At 36.4% G+C, this 26,405-nt stretch overlaps 2 protein-coding genes across 3 annotated transcripts; one reads left to right on the top strand and one right to left on the bottom strand.

Moving 5' to 3' along the window:
* Positions 1 to 707: 707 nt before the first annotated feature.
* pip4k2ab (phosphatidylinositol-5-phosphate 4-kinase, type II, alpha b) lies at positions 708 to 21,536 on the bottom strand. Of its 2 annotated transcripts, XM_081375460.1 has the most exons (11): positions 20,722 to 21,536; positions 13,892 to 13,989; positions 13,684 to 13,780; positions 10,232 to 10,384; positions 9,982 to 10,128; positions 8,463 to 8,501; positions 6,631 to 6,726; positions 5,017 to 5,130; positions 4,569 to 4,821; positions 3,225 to 3,328; positions 708 to 3,092 (listed from the first exon to the last, which is right to left on the bottom strand). In XM_081375460.1, exons 1-11 carry the CDS (start codon positions 20,857 to 20,859, stop codon positions 3,012 to 3,014), a joined length of 1,320 nt encoding a protein of 439 aa, XP_081231586.1. In that variant the 5' UTR covers positions 20,860 to 21,536; the 3' UTR covers positions 708 to 3,011. The 2 variants fall into 2 exon arrangements, with proteins under 2 accessions (XP_081231586.1, XP_081231587.1); XM_081375461.1 differs by lacking the exon at positions 6,631 to 6,726.
* A 1,436-nt stretch (positions 21,537 to 22,972) lies between these two features.
* nebl (nebulette) lies at positions 22,973 to 25,813 on the top strand (the record flags this gene model as incomplete). The annotated part of the gene is made up of 7 exons (XM_081375507.1): positions 22,973 to 23,076; positions 23,199 to 23,293; positions 23,465 to 23,549; positions 24,553 to 24,660; positions 25,104 to 25,281; positions 25,420 to 25,526; positions 25,637 to 25,813. Exons 1-7 carry the CDS (start codon positions 23,008 to 23,010, stop codon positions 25,811 to 25,813), a joined length of 819 nt encoding a protein of 272 aa, XP_081231633.1. The 5' UTR covers positions 22,973 to 23,007.
* Positions 25,814 to 26,405: the final 592 nt, after the last annotated feature.

Below are 26,405 nucleotides of genomic sequence, written 5' to 3'. Positions count from 1 at the left end.
CATTTAGCTATGTTAAAATCTTTTGAAAGTCGTAAATTTAAACAGCCGCCGAAGCGCATTTTTGGATAGTCTCTGAAACGCAAAGCCCCAGTCTCAGTTTAAATTAAATGAATAGTGCGTTTATTTTTTATTTATTCTGGTGTTGCGCTGAGATTAACCTCAGTGTGCCTACATAATTTAAAACCAGGCCTACTACTGATAATAAAATAAAATAAAATAAATAACAATGAATCGATAAATAAAAATGTCATACGAAGGATAATTTGCTGTTGTTTCAGCTGTTTTAAACTACTCGATTGAGAGTGTTCGGCACTGTTTGACAAACATAAATGACACTATACATAAAGCCTACCCTCAAAGCGAATACACACTGATTATGCTGTGTAGCGTTCCGTATTAAAATAAAATGATCTATTGCCGCGTCTAAAATAGGCAAAGCGTTTCTGGAAGGCCTTCATTGATTGTCAAGCCACAGTGCGGGAGGGAGCGCTATGCGCCCTCGTGTGGTTTTAAGCAGTTAATGCATCCACTAGCCATTACAGTGTTATGAAATATACCAACAAGATGAGACTTTTTTTTTCTTTTTAATTACATGAAATTGTATCATGTATAATAGCGATTTGTTATATATATGTATATATATTTCTAAACTAATTTGAAATATGGAAATATGTCAAATTTGACACAAAATCACTCTAATAAAACTTACAAAAATGTTGCCGTTGTGAGCCTTTATTATATTTTGAAAGTCAAGTAAAAGCTGTTCCATTTGCATTTAACAAAAGACATTAAAAACGGAACATGAACCATTATATAACAATTATTTTGTCTATCCATGGGTTTAACGAAGAACACAACCAAATATAAACCTTTTAGGGGAAGCATTTAGTATTTTTTAATGGTTTGTCTTGTGAATGTAAGATTTTGCCATAATACATGAATATTATATAAACATTAATCAAGCTGAGCAATGCTTATGGGACAGGATGCTTTTAAATATTTTAGGCCTACAGCACAAACACACAAGAGCTGCACACTTTCATGATGTAGACAACAGTTATGACAAGTAGACTGACAACCAATAATATCTTCCTTTGATAGCGTACTTAAAAGGGCTCACATTTCCTTCACTTTTTTTCTCTTCCTCACACTGTACCATCAACATGAAAGCATGTTTTTACAAATTACATCACATGAGATCAAAACTCTATACAATTTGAGACAAAGTGAAGTCTTTTTCCCCTCAAAAGCTCATTGAAATGACTTCTTTGAGATTCAAATGTGTTGTACATACATCAAATTCATCAGACTCAGAGAGAATAAATCTGGAGCTTGTTGTGCTGAATTACACACACTGAAAATTGTCCTAAAAACAAGAACTGAGATTGCTTGATAGGTCAGAAATGAAACTACAGCAACACATCAAGCCTCAAAATAGTTTGAACAAAAAAACAACCTCAATTATAACAACAATGTATCGTAAACTAAGCTAACAGGAAAACCGTAAAGTTTTTGTACCATTAGGACTGCAACATTCAGTCGTAATATTGCAAACACGTAACACACTTGCATATTTACACATCTACACATGAACAGCAAAACCACCTTAGGATTCGTCCTATTCACCTTTCCCTTTTTAGAAAATAACATTTTTCAAACGTCTCTTTTTAAAAAAATGATTCAAATACAAAATTAAATAATTCAGAGTAAAAAAGGCACACCCTTGCACAGTGTATACATGTCAACACATACAGAAGAATATTTAGGATTACTTTGCAAACAATATTCCAGAAGAAGACATATCACAATATCTATATATTTTTATAATACTAAAGGTCTCTGGGATCACACAAAGTTCGGACAATGATGACAGAGAGAGAGAGAGAGAGAGAGAGAGAGAGAGAGAGAGAGATCAACAGTAAGAGAGTCAGGCAGCGTCCTCCCCTCTTTACAGTGCAACTGAAACACTTTCCGCAGATTCAAGCATCAAAATAGCGGCAGCACAACTGCATTCTCAAGAGAACAGCCCACTGTAAACTTGCTAATTGTGACTGTAAAAAAAAAAGAGGAGGTACAAAATATGCTTCCTTTTCATAACATGTTCTGCAATCAACAAAAAACAGGCTATGTCTTGTTCTTTCACTAGGGATACAAAAGTGGCGACGCACATGTAACCCATTAGGTGCTTTTAACACATTCTACGAATCACTACTATTGCATGACCCTCCGCGAGTCAACTGGAATCTTTTGCATAAATGTTTTGGTGCATTAGATCATGTGCAAAATCTGTCGCTTTATACTAAACATTACTATCGGAGTCAACTGCAAATATTGAGCTCCTGTGCAAGACTTTACAATGCACAACAGGCAGATCATCTAAATCCAATTCGCTTAACTATGAATTTAGCAGTTTAACCTGAAGTTGCATCACTTTTTTTTTTTTTTTTTTTACCGTTACATGTGCTTTTTGTAAACGGATAGGAAAAAAACCCCGGATTTAGCCTGCAGCTAAAGAGCGATAAATACTTTCAAACAATTATGCTCTATTTTATTTTTATTCTGACTCTGGTCATTTTTGTTCAGGGCTAGGAATTAAAATATATTATTAAAAACTGGACTTTTTTTCTAATTTTTATTAATAACAGTGAAGTTTTCTCTAGAGAAAACAAAGGACAATAAATATATAAGCAGCTTTGAGAATTCCAGTATGATAATCATACCACGTAGCTGGGCACAAACAACATCACTCGGTTTCTCAATCAACAATATCTAACACAAAGATACAGAACGCTATATATGCATGACTATATCACAACACATGGAGCCGTAAACCTACTGAGAAATCGAACAGAGGAGGAAAAAGAAACTGTAAACAAAACGAAAAAGATCTTGATAGAAGCGATCCTTTGACGAGCGGCAGAGAGACGATGTATCCGTTAGCACAGCGAAACCTCTCTTAGGATATGAGCTCATGTGTGACCACCTGTGATTCCGCCTCAGGCCGCGCGCGGTTAGGACAGAATGGTGGCGATGAAGTCATAAAAGCGCTTTGAATATTGCTCGGGGTTGACTGTTGAGATCTCTGCCCCCGCCTGGAAAAAGAAGGAGCAAAGACGTGTCACTTAGTACTAGCACTGTTTATGACATATTGGAACTATAATAATAGTTCATTACATTTATATAGCGCTTTTCATAGAAGGGGGAACTGTGTTTGTAACTCTTACCCCATGTTTGACTGTCTTAGCTGCATGGGCTGCTTTCTTCTTGGCATCATATGGAGTGAGAATGTCAATCACCGCCATGAAGTAGATTTCTTTTTTAGGAGCATCTGTAAGGAAGAATGAGCTACAGTTTTTAAACAAGAACTGGAACAAAGTGAGACAGAACTATCACACAGTGCTGTGCTGCCACTGCATATTTAACATTCACTGAGCTTGTACAATGACAACTCCTGACAACTGTTTGGCATGGTAATGGATGTGATAATGTTAATGTCTGGTCTTGGCGGAATACATCTGTTATGTTGTTGCTGCTGCTTCAGAGCTAGTATAGGACTTGCTACTGCCAATGCATACAGGACACGCTGCTGTATGATATAGCGTACATGAATTAGCCATAGCAGATCTATACAGGTGGAGCAAAAGCTGACCAAGTATTTGAAAGTTGAGCAGTGAGCTCATTGGCTGCTCATACAGCAGGAGCCAATCAGCTGTGCCCTATAGAGAACGATGTTTTTGTAAGCAGATTGAGTTAAGGACCTATCAGCGTCTGCACCATATAGAGTTTCATGATAGAAATTTGTATTTATATGCCTTGCAAACTTAAATGCTTGGCTTTATGTGATGCACTCAAGCAGAATCTGCTGATTTGTCAACCAAGATAACGTCTAGCTGGATAACAGATCAAGTTTGAAAGAGTAAAAATAAACACTACTACAAACGGTCAGTAATGTTATCCATCATATTCCATAATTTTCCAGCAAAAGTGAGTTTATGATTTTATGGAATTGCATTACAGCGGCATAATTTCTAGCTTGTTGCATGTTTTCTTTTAGTAAAGAGAAAAAAATAATGAACAAAAAAATGGAAAATGTAATATTTAATGAATAAATATGTCTAGTAAATATAAAAAGCATTGCTAAAAATATAAATAGTCAAATCTGAACTATTGACCTGACTGTGCATAAAAAACCCCCAACATATTTTCAATCTATTATTGTGCAATATTACACATTACAATTTAAATATGGATGAATTTACAGTATTTACAGATGAATAGTGTAAAACAATACAGATTTTTTTACTCCCAATGTTTAATTGGTTTTTCAAACTCCAAATATTAAAATTGTGTACATTACTTGTCTAGTACTATACAGGCATAAAGGACACCTTAAATCATTCAGCTTATTTATGAAAGGAGTAGAATTACTTTTCTAAGTGATTGTTCTCACAATTTTCATCCAGATCAAATTAAAATGGCTCTCAAGCTATATCTAGAGACTAGAAAATCAAAACCACCTAGAACATCCTAAAAACCATCAAGCAGTTTGAGCTAGAAAAATGACTCACTTTCATGGCTCTTGATGGCATATACGTCAATGACGGGGTCAAACTCTCCCGGGCCCAGAGGTCTATTGCTGTCTAGTGTGTTACTGGGGCTGTCTGGTGGGGAGCCAGTGGCCCCTCCGTCGCTCTCCGTTCCCTCCTCCTCGCCAGCGTCATTGTCTTCACTCTCCTCCTCGGGCTGTTCCTGCTCCCCTCGCTCCACATCATGGATCCCCACCAGCAGACTGTAGTCCATCAGCTTGAGCTGGGCCAGGAACTGGAAACACATTTTTCAAAGGATTAAGCATGAAACAATCATTGTCTTTTTAATTAGACACAGTTTGGGGTGATTAGGGCGAATGAGCGTTTAGATAAGAGTTTAATGATCCAATTACATTAAACAAAGCAAATGAATAGCAAGGCAGTGGCAAAGCACATGATGGATGAGCACACAAACTTAAAGCACGCAGACCTCGACGTCATTCTTCAGTTTCTCCAAGAACATTTTCTTGTTTTCCTCATCTACGTAGATTTTCTGGCCGTCATTGATGAAGTCATTGTCTTTGTAAGTTGGAAGCTCCTTGGTCTGTTATTCACATTGGGGGGAAGAAAAAGAGTTAAAGTAGCAAAATCTGTATATTTAAACTTGACGTTTAGTTTACTAAGCAGTGAAAAAAAAGATGGTGTCACTGCCATACATTCTGATTTTCTTCTGCACATATTTTGATTTGTTAATACACTTAAAAATGAAAACTTTATGACAAAAGTAGCAATATTTTTACATATGGAAGTGTGTATTTCCTGAACTATTAGCAGTACCAAATGAAAATGCAATCTGTCTGTTTGAGCGGCCCGACTGGGACAGAGAAAACAACATTAGCTCGACCAATGGGAGAGAACTGTGTGTTTGCGGTATTTTTGCAATTCTTTTTGGTGCTGCTAGTCTTGTGGAATTGACACTCTTCACATTTACTATTTCTTGTGTCTATCATCTTATCACACTATTATTAAACTAAATATTACACTAAAAATCACCATCTAAAAAAAGATGGGGGTGAATTAAGAAGTTCAACACTTGGCCTGGTGCAATTCTGATCTGCCCACACACAACAAATGTGAATTCACTCAGTGAGCTTAAAAATAGCACATCACGGATGCAGTCGGGTGAAATGTAAAGCAGATTTCTGCCTCCTGTGGACACTCAAAGCAACAGGGTATGATTTAGATTTCACTATTAGAGCCAACAGACAATTACAGCATTTAAATAATTACAATGATTAAACCAAGGGTTATTTCCTAAATGCCTACTTTCACAAACATCAGCGATTCCAATCTGAAGTCTACGGCTAGTATCAAGATTCTAAGGGATAGTTTACCCAAAAAAATGAAGATTCTGTCATCATTTACCTCATGCTGTTCCAAACCTGAATGACTTACTTTCTTCTGTGGAACATGGAACAAATTATTTCATTGGTTAAACCAAAAAACTCAAATAATGGTGTTCTACAGTCATTTAGGCTTGGAACAACATGTAGCAAATAATTACATTATTTCCATTTTTAGCTGAACTATACCTTTAATTGATCTGATTTTCATGCGTTAGATTCAATTTGTGATACATTTATTAAACATCAAATAAAAAAAACATTATTTAGTTAAATAGCCAACTTTTGTTCTAGTTGAATAAATGATCTTTGTGTCAGAACTGAAGAAAAATCTAGATCTAGTATCTATCTAGAAAACATGTTTTCACCCTTTATGACCATTTGATGAAAATTAGAATTGATTCCTGAGACTCCAATGAAGGTATATATATAAAACCTCATATGGCTCAGCAGAACACTCAAATGCTGACGCACTAGTATTCCAGTTCTTTTCGCAATTCCAGCAGAGATTGTCGAAGATGGAGTCACCGTTCTGGAACAGGAGGATAAGTTAAACCTAAAGCACCGGCCATGGGCTTGTGTTTACAGTCCCTTGTGGGATCCAGAGGGAACGGTGCTTTCCTGAGGCAAAATGCGGGGTGATGCATGTTGAAGAAGAACACTGAGCAATATGGGAAAGTTCTTTGCTGTCGTGTCCTTACGTGTCTTATGGCGCAGTAAAAGCGTGTGGCAATCCGGATGGTCTGTAGCTTTTGGCTCATGCGTGATTTGGATGGAGCCTCCTCAGGTGGGCGTGGCTGCAGGGAGAAGGGAGGTCAGATGCAAAACGCAAGGACCCAAAAATCACTGTGTGGAGGTGACAGACCTGAACTTTCTACGTAACTTTAAGGAACTGCGTTCTTAGGCATTTTTAACTTTTAACATTTCATAAAAAAACATGTAAAGCCTTTAGAAGACAATGGAAGAATCAAAAAGATGGACATATCCCACATACATGCATCAAAAGAAACACACCAAAAGTACATGTGTGATATAAAGTTGATTGATAACATGACTGTTGTACAGTAACCAAGTGAAGACAAAATATCATGGGAGAATGTTAAGGAAATCACAATTGAGAAGCAAGGGAAACATTTCATCAAATACTGTGAATGACAATAAATCTGTATATGACACATAATTACAAATATACATCAGTTCATATTTGCTCGAGAGTATCATATACAGCGATAGAATGTAACTATAAAATCTCAATAAAGGAGAAATAAATCAAAGAAATAATTCTTCATGCCAGCAAGATTAACATGCATATAGAAAAAAAAATTATATATGCATGCAAATCGTTCATGCCCTCAATATTTACACATATATGAGAAAAACACAAGATTAGGTTTGCATTATGTGAGTAAATACTGTACACAAGAGTAGACTGCAAGATTATTAGCCTTTTATTAACGCACACAATGTATTTATATATACACTACTGTTCAAAAGTTTGGGGTCGGCAAGATTTTTGCTCATCAAGCGATCAAAAATACATTGAAACTGTAATATTACAAAATAAAATAACTGCTAACTAATAAATAACTGGTAAATAACTACTCCAGTCTTCAGTGTCACATGATCCTTCAGAAATCATTCTAATATGCTGATTTGCTGCTCAAGAAACATTTCTTCTTCTTAATATATTACTTGTAAATATTACTTTTGAAAACAGCAAACATGTGCTTAATATTTAGGTGGAAATTGTAATAAAAAAAGATTTCAGGATTCTTTGATTAATAGAAAGTGCAAAAGAGCAGCATTTATTTGAAATAGAAATATTTTGGAACATTATAAATGTCGTTACTGTCACTTTTGATCAATTTATTCCACTCTTGCTGAAAATAAAAATCTTGACCTCAAACTTTTGAACGGTAGTGCAGTTTGCACAGGAAGTTTAATTCAGTGTGATAGTGCGTAATCCAACAGTCAAATGTTCCCTGAAAACAAGTAGCCAATGTCTGATCTATTATTTACAATAGTTCTACTTACCATTTCACTCTTTACATTCAGAGATCAGCGTACTTAAATTACAGGGTATCACAATATAAGAGACACCACGGTTCTTAGGTTTAAATTAATCCAATATTATAATTATTTTCATTTTTCATGAAAATAACTACAAAAGTGCAGTTTACCATACCCTGAAGCAAATAAATCAAGCAAACACTGAATTAAAAAGGAACAGATTTGTTTTCCCAAGGAATGTAGAATGTAGAAAATGGGATCTTTTCACACAGGATCATTTTATTTAATACACAAGACAAATAGAAAGGAATATGATGTTATAATATGTTCAGATTTTTTTTAAAAACAATTTCCAAACTCAGACATGCAATACATTCAACATGCAAATATGAGCTCATTTTCTGAACATGTAATCATACACTGGAAATGAAAATGTTTTAGCCTGGAAGTTCATGCCCTATTCAAAAGTTATATGCTTTCTACACATGATAAAAAAAGAGAGAGAGAGAGAGAGAGAGTTTACCTTTTCTTTGTCGCTAGCCTCTCTTGCCACTGTGGATCCCTAAAAATGAACATAAAGTCATTATTAAAAGAGCAGTTACCCTAAATTAAAATACTATATTACTTATTTCCCACTCTGGAACAAGTTATCTTTCTGCTGTAATTATTTTTCTGCTATTATACAGTTCGCCCAATTCATTAAAAAGATCTGATTCAAAAGAATCATTTGTTCATGAATCAGACAACACTACTTCTCTCGTGAACGCACCAGGAAGAATGAGGGTGGATGTCTGAATTTTCTGTGAATAATGAGTTAAAGTTATCGCATGCCTCAACTCAAAGACTTGAAATATAGCATAAGTTTAATAATTCGTACATACAGTTTAATAAGTCTTACATTATAAATGTAATAAAATGTTCATAATGTAATAATTTTCTTAAAATGTAATAAAATCTTGAGCTCTTAATGTAGTAACGATGTAATAAATTTTCACATAATGTAATAGGTTATTGTATGAGAAAATTATTATATTATGAACATTTTATTTGTAGCAACTTAATGTAGTTACAGTTCATAAGGTAATACCAGCACATAACGTGCAAGAGAAACAATATTTACAATATAATAATAATTATCTTTCAATATAATACATTTTAGCACAAAATAATTAGGCTACATTGTGAAATAAACATTTTCATAAAAGTTGTATTAATTTTGTGATTATGCGTGCTCCATCATTTTGAGTCACCTTGACCAAGAAACACATTTGAAGTTTTTTGCCCTACATTAAAAAATAGAGTCTTGGCTTTCTAATTTATACGTTTTGTCATTAAATCTTGCTTATATTCTAAAAAATGTATAATGTATTTAGAATTTTAGTGATATGATTCTCTATAGAGAAGCTTTATGAACTAATGAACTAAAGACATTATTCGCCAAATCTTCCAGAGGTAAACTTAGCATTAGGTGACAAGTTCTTCACAATTTCCCCGCTATATTGATAATGTGATTTTTTAAATATACCTAAGCACTATATTGAGAAACAGTTTTGGTATTGTACACTGTTCATCATTTAACAGTTTATATAACTTTTTGTTGTCAAATTGAAAAACATTTAATATTCTCTTTATCTAAAGCCTATAAGTGTATTTGGCTTATGTATATAAAAGTAGTAATGTACAGTAATACAATTAAGTAATATCAACATCAATAATAATATTAGTATTAATAATAATAATAATAATAATAATAATACATCTGGTGCATTTTAGAATATTTTTTTTACTGTAAATTAATAGCAGTGTTTTTTGTTAACACTGTATACTGTAATAATACTGTAAGGGATTATTAATATTTTTATGTTTAAAAAAGCTATTACAATTATGACAATAAGACAAAGATTTTGTTGAATTTATAATTGAATACATTTCTCATAATGTAAAAATATATTTATTTTATTACGTTTTCAGAAACTTACTACAGTATGTGCAGTTTCATTAAATTTAAGATTAGACAGGCTCTTTAAACAAGAACCACTCACCTTCAGGTCATACTTTTTGTAAACAGGCAGCCGGTGGCTGAAAACATTGCGAGTGACGATCATGTAGGTCTCATCTCCATCCACTGTGAGGCGATACATGCCCAGAAACTGAGGGAGCAGCGTGTTTCCATGGCACTCGACTATATACTACAGTGGGCAAATACAAAAATACAAAAAATTCACTTTACACTTCACAGCTTGTGAGACTCACAATAGATTATTTTTCTTTCTTCACAGATTTTCCCTCTACCTGGTGGTACTTCTTCAGAATGTTGTGCATCTCGGCCACGTCCTCGCTGGTGATGATCTTGATGACGTATCTCTTGTTGTATGAAGTGTGGAAACGAGCTCCGCTGCGGCCCTGAGCGTCACTGGGAATCGGGGCCCTGCGTGTCAGAGAGTTCTGCCACGGGAGAAAAGAACAGTGAAGGATTTCACACTAAACAGCTCCCATAAAACGGTGAAAAGCTACTGGCACTTCTCCTAGACTGCAGTCAGACTGGAATGCCAGACTGTACAGACTTTTATTGAACCTCATAACAAACTGAAACATTTTGGCAGATTTGGTCATTTGGATTGCAAAACATCCTTGCTCTCTTACAAAAACAGAAAACAAGATAAAGAACATTTTGCAGTTAATGCCCCTTGCAGTCAATAGGTTTACATTAAAATTCAACCAGCAGAAGCACAGCTGAGTTACAGCCTGCGCTTTGAGATGCCATCTTCATTATAGCTGCCAAAAATGCAAGGTCTCTGCGGTTTACTGCAACAGCCACACACTGTGTTGTCACTGTACTGAATGGGATTGGTTTTCATGATGTTCAAAGATGTTCCAAATGTCTTAGTGAAACAGCAGATTCCAACTGGTTTTGCTTTAAGACCCAGATTTGCACACCAAGAATCAATTTTTTTTTTTTTTTTTTTTTAAATGATCATCATCAACAGTAAAGCAGTAAAATCCTCTTTAAAAACAAAAGCTGAAATATTTATATTAATTTATTAATTAACATTACAATACAACAACATAGGCCAATTCCAAAATTATTTACAAGACATATACCGAGTAGGAAAACTGAATTTTGTAAATGTGAAAACATCAGCAGAAATGCTATTTACCTGTGAACCTTTAATTAAAGTAGACTGGCCTTTTTTTCCCCGTTGCATAATTTTGTTCATGATTTTGGAGGGTGAGGTCGTGTCACAACCTGTTCAAGATGGCATCAACCAAATTTGGCTGCTTCAACAAAGTGACGATGAATTTGCACCAAAAATACTGTTAAGATTCTCAGCCTTATTGGACATTAACAACAAAAGATACTGTATGGCAATCATTTTCTCATGACTTTTAAAAAGATTTTATTTTGATATCCAACCTAAGCACGATTTCAAGATTAGCAGCATTTAGCATTGGGGTTTTTTTCCACAATGAGAACAAACCAAATATTTTTTGCTCACGACCCACCAGCGGAGAACCGCTATTATAATCATATTAATTTCATTTTGGATATTGATAGAGAAGATGTTTTACTGAAGTCACCTGGAGACACACCAATAAAAAAAAAAGGTGCTTTCACTTCAATGAAAATGAAATGCTGATTCCAACAATCACAGTGATGGGTCAACAGTAGTGTAAGTGTAGTGTTGAGATATTCTGGGAGATGGGCCAAATTCAATACACTATTTTCAGTTTATGGCATTTAACTTGATCTGAGCCTGAAAGATCTGATGATTGCTATAGAAACTAAAACCTGATATTATAGCAGTTTACTGCTACATATGAACTGAGAAACAAAAATGCTTTGTTTTAAAAGGGTCATATCATGAGGAATCAACTATTTTTTCTTTTTGTGTCGAACTATGAAAAACAAACTGACATTTCAACATTTGTTCACGGGTGAATCAACATCATGTTGTAAAGTGTATGTTCTGGTTTGGTTTGGTTCTCACCGTTTCCTGTTCTGGTTTGCCAGTGTTCTTTGTGCCCTAATTAGTTTCTGTGGTTACTCATTTAAAGGAGAACTCGGCAACTCTAGCGAACTCTAGTCACTTCTTCGCTGATTTTTCCTTTTGTTGTCGCATGTTTTACCCACAAGCTCCCCCTACAGCTGTGGGGGGGGCGTATATTTCACAACACGGTCATAAAAAACTCACTTGCGGGCCTCCTCCCCCTCTCTACCGCTGCTCATGTGCGCTTGTTTTGATCGGAGCAAGCCAACTGTATCGTGTGGAGCTATGTCTACCGAGGTGGGTAATCTGGTAATACATCATACATGCGTGTGTGTTTATGTCGAATTGCCATAAAGCAATTCGTGTTTCGCGCTCGTTCTCGCTTCTCACGAGACTTCCAATTTCTATCTTGCCGGGACGGTAGTCCCCAAGTTGCAAGGTTGGTTTTCCGCCTGGGAACGCTGGGGGGAGCGGGGAAAGTCACCAATATCACCAGAAAAGGTTGTTTAACCATCCAAATGAATTCTAGACAGTTTTATTAAGTTAAAAAAGTTACCAAGTTCTCCTTTAATTCACCTGTTTGTACTTACTTTGATTACTCCCCTGTGTATTTAAGACCTTAGATTCCTAGGTTCTTCGTTGGGTATTGTTTATGTTACTGTCAAAAGCTAAAACAATCTCTAAGTGTTTCTCCTTTGTTCAATAAATAAGTCTTTTGTTTCATCCTTTGTTCGTGACATGTTGAATTTTGTTTCAATTTTGCAAATCAAATCAACATTGATATTGCAATGTTGTTTTAAACAGTAGTTTATTGAATTAATAGTGAGAATTGGACCCTAAACTAAAGTCTGACCGTATTTTGTTAACCTTTTTTACAACCATTTAGCATTAAATGTAGTTTCAATGATTGAAACTACAACAACTGATATTTCAACCACATTTCAACAATGAAGGTCGGTCACAGTCCAGCTGGGAATGTAACTTTCAGATCTTAATCTTCATGTGCACAGGCCTCAACAGCTTCAACATCTCAGGGTGGATTGTTTAGTGATTTTTTCACAGTGCACTGCAGGCTTTGCAAAAATGATGGGGCAATAAAAAAATTATATTATATTGAACATGACAACAAACTAGCAGCCGGTGTGTGAATAGAGTAAAAAAAAAGTTCTCAGCTCATTGTTCATTTCAAATGTGAAGAATAAAGAAAATAGCCATTACAGCTTAAAGAGGGTCTATTATGTTTTCATACATTTTCAACTTTCTTTAGTGTGTAATGTTACTGTTTGAGCGTGAAAAATGTCTGCAATGCACAAATCCACTCAAAAGGGACATATCTTTCTTTAATATCAATAAGCACTTTTTCAGAACTCCATAAAACGCCTTCATTGTAGTCTTGAGTTTTCTTCCAGGAATGTACGTCACAATATTCCTCATTTAAATAATTCCCGCCCAAAATAAATAAGTGTGTTGAAACTTGCGCTTATGGTAAGGAACATCACAATCGAAGTGGCTGACCAATCACAAAACACTGATCCAGTTGACTAATCAGAGCACACTGTACTTTTCTGAAGGAGGGGACTGGGAAAGTAAGGTACGGCAACAGTTTAAAATATGTGAAAAAAGGACATAATAAATCCTCTTTAAATGTAACCATTTTTGGCACAATAAATTACTAACATAACAGAAAAAAAGAGAAAAAGTTATTATATATACATATATATATATATGATACAACCTCCTTAAGCACTTAGGTACCTGATATTCCTGATCATCAATGGAGAACCGCTCCCTTAGATTGCGGAAGACTAGGGGACAGTACTCCTTAAACTTGAAATGGCTTGGCATGTTCTCTCTTTGGAAGCAGAAAAAGGTGCAAAAGCAAATAACTAACAAAATCTAACAAATAAATAATAAAATAATCCCATTAAGTTCAGCAATATAGTCTCGAGTCAGTCTCTCTTACTTGTTGAAGAGGTGGTTGTCCACCTTGATCTTCGAGTTGGCTTTGAAGTCATCAGGCATCAGCATAACAGGAATTTGGATGTGACTGAGTTCATTTATCTTAAAAAAAAAAACATACAAAAATCATCATTCTAAATGACAAAATAATATTTGAACAGTGATGCATATCAAAAATAGCTTGAGGTCTGTTGTATAGGAGACTTCTGGACCTGCTCCAAATGAATACATCAGACCGTTTTCTTATTTACTGAGAACTATCTGCAGTACAGGGGCCATTCCTCAAATGTGGTGCACTGATGGAACGCTGCCAAGAAACAACTTCCTTTCACTAACAGCAGCAGCGAAAAACAGAGCTGTCTGCGCCAACAGGCTAAGCATTACTTATTTGGCCGGACTGTCCCCTTCTTTTTTTTTTGCCCTAAATAATTCAATACACGTCAAGTGGCCTTTCATGGGCAATAGCACATGCATGACTACACATAATCTCAAGTCAGTTCAAGTTGATTGATAGTGGCATGAACTCAGAAAGCTGCCCACTTATCTAAGGATAACCCTATTTCTGTCCAAAAATGGGTGCACATGTGCATTTGTCCTACAAGGTGGAATCCAACCTGATTTTTGGACACTCCCTTTACACTATGACGTGTTGTGTGTATGCAGAGAGTTATTTTTGCGCATCTTCCTGTGCCTCCATCTGTTCCTGCTGCATCAGGGGGCGTCCTCCTGTCTATTAAGAAGCTTTTAAATAAAAAAGGCTAAAGCTTTGTGATTTAAAACAATGACAAGATGTCGAAAATAAGTATAGGCTGAAAAACAAAATACGTCAGTTTCTGATTCAAGGTACTGGCAACAGGCGAAATTGGAAGCCTCAGAATACAAACCACCATCTTTCACTGTCTAATGCTGTACAATAACATCACAATGAATTTGCAAAGCTGAACAGTAGTCTACAAAGAGATAAAAAAAGGACTAGAGAAATCAACTGCAAGACTGGGGGAGAGGGCAGCAGGTTCACTGAAACAGCAGCAGCTGAAAACAGGGAAGGACAAGCCACGGTCAATCAGCCTTATCCGTGACACAAACACACACTCCCCATCCGCTCATTTACACAGTATGAGCCATGTGATTCAGCCCATCGTATATGCATGATTATTATGATAATCGCTAAATTAAATTTGATAATATTAACTGCAGTGTGATTTATATAAATGGTACAATGACAATCATGTAAAGACAGACGTGATATATAGAGTTTGTTGATGTAATTACATCCACATATAGATTGTGTGTGTCATAGTGGCTCTTCACCCCCGCCCCTTTACACTCGGTTACATAATCAGCATACAATTTCATTTGGATAAAGCCATTGAGATTAATCAAGCAACCAAGAAACCAGAGGCGTTCCTGGCGGAGTAGGTTGTGTGTTTTCTGAAAGCCACTCTGGAACATGTGCGGCGAGAACATTACAAGCAATTACTTCTTTACAAGCATTACTTCTTTCTTTTTATTGCATTTCACTTCAAATAATTTCATTACTGAAGCCTGTTTTCTAAGCAGACTAATATCTGTCAGCATATTCGGCTCATCACCCGCTTTACATAACACATCGCTACTACAAAATCACATCAATGGCAACAGAGAGTGTCGTTCCTTATGTGCTGAGAAAAGAGGCTTTGGGGGGGGGGGGTGTCAGGCAATTTCTCATTCTGGCCATTAGGGAAGTTCCTGCCACAATGGAAGAAGCCTTTTTCTCCTTCACCTCAGACTTAAGTTATACCTCTGAGACTCTTACGTAATCAACATGAAAAAGCTCATCTGAGACAGTGCTGATTGAGAGGATGAAACATCTAAAAGGAGAGAAGAGGGGAGGAGGAGCGGGGATTAGATAAGAGAGAAGAGATGAATCTTAAAGAACTATGAAAGACATAGAAGAGCATCAAGCATACGCAAGACGGTGTGGCATATATGTGTTGAAGGGAGGGGCTCTATTGGCCTAAATGATAAAAATAGGCTAAACCCACAGGCGATATTCACTACATTTTTGAGGTCAAAAGATGTCATTGTCATTTAGCCCCAATAAAACGAAACAAAGGATGAACAGGAAGAATGTGCTAATGATGTTTGGGAGCATCAACCTGCAGGCAACACTGATTCATTTTAAGGTTTAGTGATGCTTTTCTACACAAACACGCAATGACTGAGAGAAAATGACTGAAAGAAAACTCCAAAATGGATGTCCCCAAAAGTGTTTTAGACATTCCATATTATTTACAATAAAAAAAGATGTGCTTTGTGGTAGCATCTCTATAACTAGTTTCACTCAAGTCCAAAAATAACATTTAAAGTGTCCCTATTATGCTATTTTAAAGGTTATAGATTTACATTTACATTTCTCAAAGAGTCTGAAAACAGTTTGTTCAAAGATCATCTCTCTAAGCTGAGGTTTCTGCGAGCTTACCATGGTCTGATTGGTCAGACGACCCAGTTTGTTGTGAATGGTCTACCGGTTACAGCGTGTCGGAGACAAAACATGACATTAAAATGGCTGCCTCTGAAATCGCTCTCGCTCTTGAGTAGGTACTTATTTTGAATAAGTATGAGTGTGTTTAGTATGAATGTAATCTGGATATACTACATTCGCCATGCTGTCATTATCATGTGACCTACCAGCGCGTCAGTTACGTTGCTTCACGTTGGCCTCATGGGATAGTAAAGTGTCCATCGTACGCACACTTCAGAATCTTGCTGGAAGTAGTATCATCCAGGTACTTTTTGCCTACTTTATAATGAGCACTGTGAATTCGGACATACTTCTTTTGTCACATACTGTTTTTCGCCTACGTTAAAGTAGGGAAGTATGTGATTTCGAATGCAGATCTATCTGAATTTCAGCTCCGGAGGATTTCTTTGTGTTTGTACACAATCGCTGCATGCGAATATGCCTACATCCATATTAGCTGAAATGTTTGCGAGTCGAGCAGTATGTCTGAATTCATAGAAATCATAAAACAGTAGGCGAAAAGTACCCGGATGACTTGAGGTTCTGAAGAGTGCACAATATGCATACAAAAACGACTGAGCCTGGGGTCTCCCAAGGTTTTTTTTCTCCATTCTGGCACCTGATGGAGTTTCGGTTCCTTGCCACTGTCGCCTTTTTCCACCTTTGTTGCCATTGGCTTGGCTTGCTTAGTTGAGGACATTAAATTTAACATTTAATTTAATATTCAACAATAATATTGATCTGCCTGCATTGACACTATTATACAAGAACTGAACTGAGCTGGACGATGACATCACGGTTTACTCCAGATATACAGTATATAAATGAACTTAATTAATAACTTCTTAAAAAAAAAAAAAAGAAACATCACTGAACTTACTTAAGTCGGACCGTGACGCTATTTTCTTCTGGAAACAATTTTTTTTGCATTATTTTCCTGTTATCTCTGTAAAGCTGCTTTGAAACAGTCTGTATTGTAAAAAGTGCTAAATAAATAAATGTGACTTGACGTGACTTCACACTTTACTATCCCATGAGGCCACAGGAGAGGCTTTGTGAATGGAGATGAAGCAACGTAACTGACGAGGTAGGTCACATGACAATGGCGGATGTGAACGTACTATTTTAACAGTCACTAAATAAGTTTCAAACCAAATGTACTGGCTACTATACAGTATATGTGAGGCATGCACACACTCTGATGTAAACAGACGAATGAGAAGTAGCCTACATGACAGCAAAAATGCAGCGGTAACCCCCTAAACAAAACAGCTGTGCTTCTTTCTGTTTCTGAACAGTTTTTTAATGTTTTAAACAGTCATTCAGATTTTTGTATTTGCAATGGTGTTCATACTTAGACTTAACAGGCTGTTTAATTTCATACTTGAACATTTTTACATTTTAATCTGGACTACAACATGCTTGATTTGATTTGATTTTTTTTATTGTCAGTAATACTTTACAATAAGGCTCCATTAGTTAATTTATTAGTTCGTTTTTTAGTTACAAAAATACTTCTAATGCATTTATTAAGTAAGATAACATTCGTTTATATTTTAATTAGTTTTACAATCAAAATCTAAAGTTTTTACAAACAATAACTTGGTTTCCCTGGTTACACCTGACGGTTTATTTACTAGGTGTCCTCTATCACTTTTTAATGGACACCCTGCAGCCAATCAGAATCGAGTATTCACCCAGACCATGGTATAATATTAGTTCATATTAGTTTCAACGTTATTTTTTAACCAACGTTGTTCAAAGAATAATAATTGCTGTAACAAATGCAGCTATTGCTCATTGTTAATGTTAGTTTATGCATTGAAACTAACATTAACTAATGAGACCTTATTGTAAAGTGTTACCTATTGGTCTTTATAATTCTCTTGCACTTTAATCTGTCTGAAACATTTGTTTACTTTATAATTTTTTTGTGTATTTTTTATTTTTTTTATTGTATTTAAATGGTCAGTTCTTTTTGTTATAAGAAAAAAGATATTAGATTTCTTTGAGAGATTTTTTTGACACTTTTTTGCAACTTAATTCAATATCGTGATAATACCGTATACCATGATAAAAGCTTGAGCAATTATCGCAAAATGATACCGTCGTATGCCTAAATGGAAGTGATTTTTAAATCAATTAAACTGCACATATTCATTTTTTACAGCCTCTCGAGGGCTGATGAGAAAATACATCAAAAGGCCATTCAAACAACCTCTCTATTCCAAAACTGGGATGCTGAAGCGGGAAACTGGCTTGTGAATTACTACATCAACTTAAGATACTCTGACATTTGTAAGTATATTTTTTTTTTAAATGGGATGAAACAATATTTGTTGATGGTCAATGTAACACTTTCACCATAAGTGGTGCGCTTGTATGGTAGCTGACTATAATAATACTAAATAAGTGTTAGGCAGGCATAAACTCAGTCTTTTGATATTGGATACTCAAAAAATACAGCCTGAAACTGTTTGACCTTAAACACTGGATGTTGCAAGTTAGTTTAAAGAGAAGAATAATTCATCAAGCCCAATAGCCTAAAAGATCTAAATGTCAATATGATTCATACATAAGGGTCTCTATTAGTGATGAGTTACATGGTCTACAAAGAATAACAGGCAATTCATGTAGATAAGAGTAATTATAAACAGCATTTTCAACAGCCATATACAGCCAATCTTTGGTATTGAAATATCCTCACCTCAACTCGCAAGACGCACAGGACATTTAGACGCTTTTCAATTGTATGTGAGACTCGGCTTATAGAGTGCATAAAAACAATGAGCATTTAATGTCTTGACTTTAATCTATGTTTAAATGAATAATTATACTTCATGCATCTCAGAGCATAAGGCTCCCAGACACCGGTGTCCAGATTCCCAGGAGACCAATTAAAGCTTTGTCAGATACCTGCAAATCTTCCATTCCCACAGGAAAAATATTCTTTAAATATATCATGTGTTTTAAACACACATATTTAGTCCCACAGTTGGTGTTAATCAAGATTCAAATAGCAAAATAGTTTTTTTAAAAACATTTTTAGAGAATAGAAAAGGAACAAAAATTTAGAATTTAGAAATCCATGTTGTGAGATCTCTCAGTCACTGAGAACAAACATAGTTTTGGTTTTCATGCAGACATAGGCGCTGACAAGGGATGAGGGATCTAATGCTGTCTGCAGCCTGTGTAGTTAGTCATTCAGCGTCCTCAACCACGACTCTGTGCCAAAGCCTCTCATCTGAGCAAACACTTGCTTTGCTCGCTGACACAATCATTTCACTGATTCTTGAGAACTGGGACGAAACAGACCACAAAACAGAAAAATAACATTCATTTTTCAACTAAATATTTTTGGATTAATCTCCTCAGTTAATCACCTAGCCTGTGTTTGGTTGTAACATCCTGCTTCTTGCATATTTATTTATTTTTTTTTTTGTCCATTAATTAATTTGGATCAACACCATCAGATACAAAAATAATGTGTCAAATGTAATACAAATATTTACACATCTAGCATTCATGTCATAGAATTAATGACTTGACACCACAGGATGCTTTCAAACTGATTTCAGCACCATCTGTTGAATTTTCACTACCATCATGCAAAGGTGTTAATGAAATAATCACATTCTGCATATCACACATATTTCAGCCATTGTGTTGAGATGGTTTTACCACCGGGACCTACTTAAAATTAGAGAAATTATGTAAAAAATGACATAAAACTAACATAAATATATATAAAATCACCAGAGTCAGTGTGATCGGTTGATCTCATATGCAGATAAAACAGGCAGAGGACCTTCAGTATTAGAATTAATGTTGAATTTGACTGATTTTTAAAGAGATTTAAGAATTTTATTGGAATTGGGAATGGGAATATAAGAATTTAATTCTAATTTTGAGGATAATTGTGCTTCAAACAGCACCAGTAATAGCCTACATAATATATTTCTGTTTTTCTTTGTTCTTAGATTCATGTAAATGATCTGGTTGTCTGATGACATGTGGTTTTTGGTTTTAGTGAGTGATAATCTCATCATTCTTGATCAAATCAAACTAGACTAAATGGTATACATTTGTGTCTAGAACATGAATCATCTGATTCGTTTCAATGCGGAACTGTATGTTTAATCTAAAGTTGAGTGGCATGTCTCAAGTTAGAACGCATTGATTCACGCAGATCGCAACAAATAGCTCTGATGTTTAGATGTTTCAGTTATCTAGGGACCAAGAAGCCGCAAGAAAACTGCCACACGTGTCTTCAATCCGCTCGGACGCAATTCGCAGACTGTTATAAACCTGTAAGAAAACGGAGCCCTTACCGAGTGGTTCACTCCCCACATCAAGACGCTGAGCAGCGGGTCGCTGGCCCGAAACAGCTTCACCTTCTGAGACACGAAATGTTTCTTCTTGGTTTTGCTGGCGATGGTTGCAGCAAGGTTGCAGGCTGCAGAGGCCATGTTTAGCGAGTAGGGTCGGGTGAATGAAATCCCTCTCTGTGCGTGGCACTGTGGCGATGTCTTGACACAAGCTGTTCAGAATCAGCAGCGCTCCACCGGATCTCGACATGCAATTTGTCCCTTTCGTTATTTAAAGCATCGCGTTCATGCATCCCTCTGCAAACGCGCAGATGACGAACGATGAAAACTCTCAGAAATCCCGCTATCCACCAACTCCTACCAGCTAAATGCTAGCTGTCATTGACGTTAGCTTGAAGGTTACAGTTGGCAGGATGTGTGCGCTACCTCATTCACACACACACAGCTTTGCGAACTAAACCTTAACCTCGCCCGGCAAAGCACCCCAGAAGCTCAAATGAATGACATCCGTGTCCATCATGAGGCTTAACGTCAAATGTAATAAAAAGTAAACGGATGCAGATACCTCTTTAAAAAGGTGTGTCGCCTCAATTTAAATCATGGCGAAAGCCCGTTAACAATGGTTATTATGGTACGATCCCAAACAGATCTCTCAATGCGAACGTAACTAATAAAAAGCCACTGTCCTGTTGAAGTTCCGACCGAGACCGGGAGCCACATCCACTGCGCCTGTACGTATGCAGCAGTTGGACCAGTCTGACAGTTCTGCTTTAGCTCAGCTCAGCACGTTGACACATAAATCTTGTGTTTCACGGAACGCTGTTGGCCTGGCGATGAGATCCAAATAGTCCTTTTGGTGCACCACTGCACCCATCTCGATTTTGGTCTTGGTCATAAGCTTTTCACGCTTGGTCTTCAAAATTACATTAAAAATTAGGCTGCCCCTAGACATTAGCAAGGTTATATTGTGCAAAGTTACCGAGTCCACATATAAGAGATGTCGCCGAGGACGTAAAACCAACTAAATCCATAGGCTATCATCACCTGCGGCGCAAACAGCGTAGGTGGATCATCAGATTGTATGATTACAATGTAAATGTATCTAAAAACTCTAATACGCATGAAATACCTGGAATAGTTTGTATTTTAAGCAAATACAGCTACAGGCATTTCACAAAAATGTTAGGAAGACCACATTTAATCAAAACGGATTATTTGCGCTTATTTTTTCTTATAGACCTACATTTTATATAAATAGCACTTTTAAGAAATATGTTGTAGCCTACTCTCCCATGAGATGAAGACTCCATAGCAATAGCATAATACGGTTTTATTTTTCATAGAGCGGTTCGCCTCATGGGGGCAGACATGTTATTTATCAGTCTAAAATAATACCTTTATCTCGCTAATGTTGTTATTGAGAACTAACCTGATTGCGGATAGATTTCTTTTAGTAAATAAAAACTTTGTGATGGTACTTTCTCATTGCTAGTTGTAATAAATTAAAAACCGTGCAACATAAAAAACTGAGCACAAGTTGGAAATGCACTTTTTTTCTTTTTACTAACGATTGTAATAATCCAAGCAATGACATAACTTTAATATCTACTTGCAAGTCAAGTATTACACTGACAATGCACCTGTCTTAATCACTTAATCTCCTCCTAACATTCTCCTAAAGGCGCATCCTGTATTCTGTCGGTGTTCTACTGCCCTCTTTAGGCATTATAATGCCATTACTTTCAACGGGTTCTGACCCTATGGTTCTGACCGCTACTCAACAGCCTTTAAATACAGAATTACCATGATGTGATGTTATTCATTTCTCTTTAGGACAGGTTTGATGAGTGAAGAAACTAAATAAGACACACACTTAAAGATCTTGTAAAACATTTTTTCAGAACTTTAACAAAATACCATTAAGACGAAATAAATATTGTCACGTTAAGAAGCCTATAACTCTTTATTTAGACACGTTGTGCACTTTTTTTTTTTTTGGCTCATTGTGCACCTACAGAACAGTCCATTCCCCACGGTCAGTGTTTGAGAGCTCCTCCAACAGTCAGTCTCAGTGGGTGATGTTTGGTGAAATCTCACGCTTTGCTCCTGTTCCCTCACTGCGAGACCAGCGACACGCGGATAAACACTCGCGAGCCACGCGAATATAAAACTCTGCGACACAAACTCACCGCATGCTGCAGCAAATTTGACACATCTGGTATATTTTACAATAAATTAGTGGATTATCGAAGTTATGCCATTTTCCCGGATCATCACAACAGCTTGAAAATGAACCCTCATTGCGCGCGCTGTGGGAAAATTGTCTACGCAACTGAGAAAGTGAACTGCCTGGACAAGGTATAGGCTATACTCTCTTATTTCCGATGCTTTTAAGGGAAAATGTATACATTCTTGTCTATAACGTTCTTTCATAATTATCTACCAAAAGCTTTATGTTTCCGTCTTCCCACATTTTACAGTATTGGCACAAAGGATGCTTCCATTGTGAAGTGTGTAAAATGACTCTCAACATGAACAACTACAAAGGATATGAGAAGAAGCCCTACTGCAACGCGTATGTTATTGTCAAAAATACTGTACACTGACTTATATGTTCATACATTCTTTGGTAATTTGAAGTCTTATAAAAAGTGTTCATACGTGTTTTTGATACGAGTAAGATATTCGAACATGAATATGATAGAGTCAAAAAGCCCAAAATGACTCGCCTCCTTTCTCCAAAAAGGCACTACCCAAAACAGACCTTTACAATTGTGACAGACACCCCTGAGAACCTACGGCTGAGACAGCAAAGCGAGCTCCAAAGTCAGGTAAGAGCACTTGTTCACTATGTGAGGTGTTGTACATTGTAATCAATATATTACACATGATAAAAATTAAATGTGTGAATACTGCTCAAAATCTAATGGGGGAATGTCTAGGGTAGGATAATGTTATTTGTTGCTATTGGTAGAGACATTTCAAAGGGATAACATGAGACAAAATTGTTTACGCCTGTGTGAGTGTTTTGGCTGCCAGTGAGGGACTGGGTGTGATACTTTGAGGTCAGCATGGAGAAAAGCAAGGCAGCTGTCTACTCGGTGGTGCACGGGCCGATCCCCTCAGCTTCTCCACCTGGCAGCACAAAAGATGCTGCCAAGTCCATACTGTGGCCGACCTAATCCTGGCATTATCACAGGATTCATTTTTCTGAAGTATTGGTCAACAAGCTGTGAAAATACATTTTGTGTATTTCATCTATTGCTCATACTTTGTGTTAGCAATCTGAAAAAAAAAGCAACCATCCAGATCTCCCTTGCAACATGTTAGATTTAGCTGTATTTGGCCAAGCAGTCATTAGTGTGGCTCGCCAATGTATTAGATTTCTCTAATACATAAAATAAGTAAGCTTGACCAGAGTTCTTTTGGGGAGAAGAATTTATTGAAGGTAGTAGTGTAGCACAGTTCTTCAGCAGCGATGTTAGCATGTCGGCCTTCAAAGAATCTTAACCCAAAGTTCTGTCTGTGTGACAGAACTTTATACGTGAAGACAAAAGGGCTACATACAATAGAAACCTGTTAGGACCTCCCACAGGAGATTGATCTACACTGCAATCTACTGAGCAATGTTGTTTCAGTTTCTCTAGGCCATACGTCTGTATGGGCCATTTGGTTCACACCTTTATAGACAGTTTCAGTTGATTGCATCTTGAGGCACAGTAACAATGTAAATGCATCTGACTAAAGTTAACTGAAAATACACATGATCTTTCAAACTGCATAATGCACTTAAATCACCCAGAAAACCTTACCAATTGTTTTCTTGTTCTTCAGGTCAAGTACAGGAAGGATTTTGAACAGAGCAAAGGTCAAGGCTTCAAATTCGCCTTGGATACTCCAGAGCTGCAGAGACTGAGGAAGGCCCAGGATCAGATCAGTAATGTATGCTGGAAAATGTAGCTGAATGAAAAACACAAATATGTACACTTGATCAATTAGTGTACTAGATATGCAAGCATTAATGATTAGTCCAACACACATACTATACTGTTCATAAGTTTGGGGTCGGTAAGATTTTGTGATGCTTTGGAAAGAAGTTATGCTCAACAAAGCTGCATTTAGTAATATTGTGAACTATTATTACCATTAAAACAATTCTTTTCTATTGTAAGATGTTTTAGTCTTCAGTGTCACATGATCCTTCAGAAATCATTCTAATATGCTGCTCAAGAAACATTTCTTATTATCAATGTTGAAAACATTCAATAAACATGCTGCTTAATATTTTTGTGGAAATGATTTTATCTTTTTTTTAATAAACTGAACTGTATTATAAACATCACGCTTGTATGTGCATGAAACAGGTGATATCTCCATTTTTGCAGGCAAAGTATCACAAGGATTTTGAGGCGTCAGGTTTGCATGGGGTCACTCAGGGAATGCGTGGAACGTACCTGGTACGCCCTCAGATGGCGCCTAACCATGAGACGGTGGGAAACAGCACACACAAGGGTGTCCATCAGTGCATCATGGAGATGGATCGAAGACCTGGTGTCATTGTGGGTAAGTTCACTAATGTGAGATGCTCACACTTGGTAGCACAACCTAAAAAGGGGGAAAAGAACAACAAAACCAGTATACTAGCTCTAAATATAAATATTACCATTGAAGATCAAGATCATCCTGGTGATTGTGTTTTAGCACCCGTTCTTCCTGGTGCCTACTATTCCAGTGGCCACAGCTACATGCATCAGACCAGCATGCATTCACTGAGGTCAATGCAGCTGAGGTCACAACACAGGAGTATGGTGAGTCCTCATCTTTCTGGCATATTATCTGACTACACCACGCTTTTGATTAAGAATGCACTCAGTAGTGTAAAATACTTATTATTGATGCACTAAACTTGGGTCACCAGACTGTGTACAGGGCCCTGTACGACTACGCGGCGCAGGATTACGATGAGGTGTCATTCCGGGATGGTGACATCATTCAGAACGTGCAGCCGATCGACGAAGGCTGGATGTATGGAACGGTACAGCGGACGGGGAGATCAGGTATGCTGCCTGCCAACTACGTAGAGGGCATTCGCTAGGTGTCCTAAGCCTCAAATGAAACAGCGTATCTGAATTGTTCATAGGCATCAAATGTTTGTAAACAGTCAAAGGTACAGCTCGTTTTTAACAGTGCTGATTGTCCCACTTTGTAAGTGTTTATAATGTTATATAATTTCTCATTTTGTTACTGTTCAAAAGTTTGAGGTCAATAAGATTTTTTTTTATAAAGAAATGTATATTTCTAATAAACAAGACATTTATAATGTTACAAAAGGTTTCCATTTTCAAATAAATGTTGTTCTTTTTAACTTTCTATTTAGTCCTGATAAAAATAAAAAATCAGTTTATATAAATTATTAAGCAGCACAACTTTTTTCACAATTGATAATTAGAAATGTTTCTTGAGCAGAAAATCAGCATCTTAGAATGATTTCTGAAGGATCATGTTACACTGAAGACTGGAGTAATCATGCAAAAAAAAAATCAGCTTATTATTTCATAATATTACTGTATGTTGACATTTGAAATAAATGCAGCATTGATGTGCATTAGAAGCTTCTTTCAAAAAAATGTTTTTTCGGTGACAGTAACATGTACTTACTAGTAATAACAGTAAAAAAAAAAAAAAAG

The sequence above is a fragment of the Scardinius erythrophthalmus genome (assembly GCF_964197995.2).
Source record: "Scardinius erythrophthalmus genome assembly, chromosome: 9".
NCBI classification, from domain to species: Eukaryota; Metazoa; Chordata; class Actinopteri; order Cypriniformes; family Leuciscidae; genus Scardinius; species Scardinius erythrophthalmus.
This window is presented reverse-complemented; position numbering and strand designations above follow the sequence as displayed.

Coding starts and splice junctions, on each gene's coding strand:
- pip4k2ab (XM_081375460.1), bottom strand. CDS start 20,859: ATGGCCTCTGCAGCCTGCAACCTTGCTGCAACCATCGCCAGCAAAACC. Junction 13,990..20,721: donor TGTGGGGAGTGAACCACTCG/GTAAGGGCTCCG, acceptor TTTTTTTTTAAG/ATAAATGAACTCAGTCACAT. Junction 8,502..9,981: donor ACAAAAAGTATGACCTGAAG/GTGAGTGGTTCT, acceptor GTTCATTTTTAG/GGATCCACAGTGGCAAGAGA.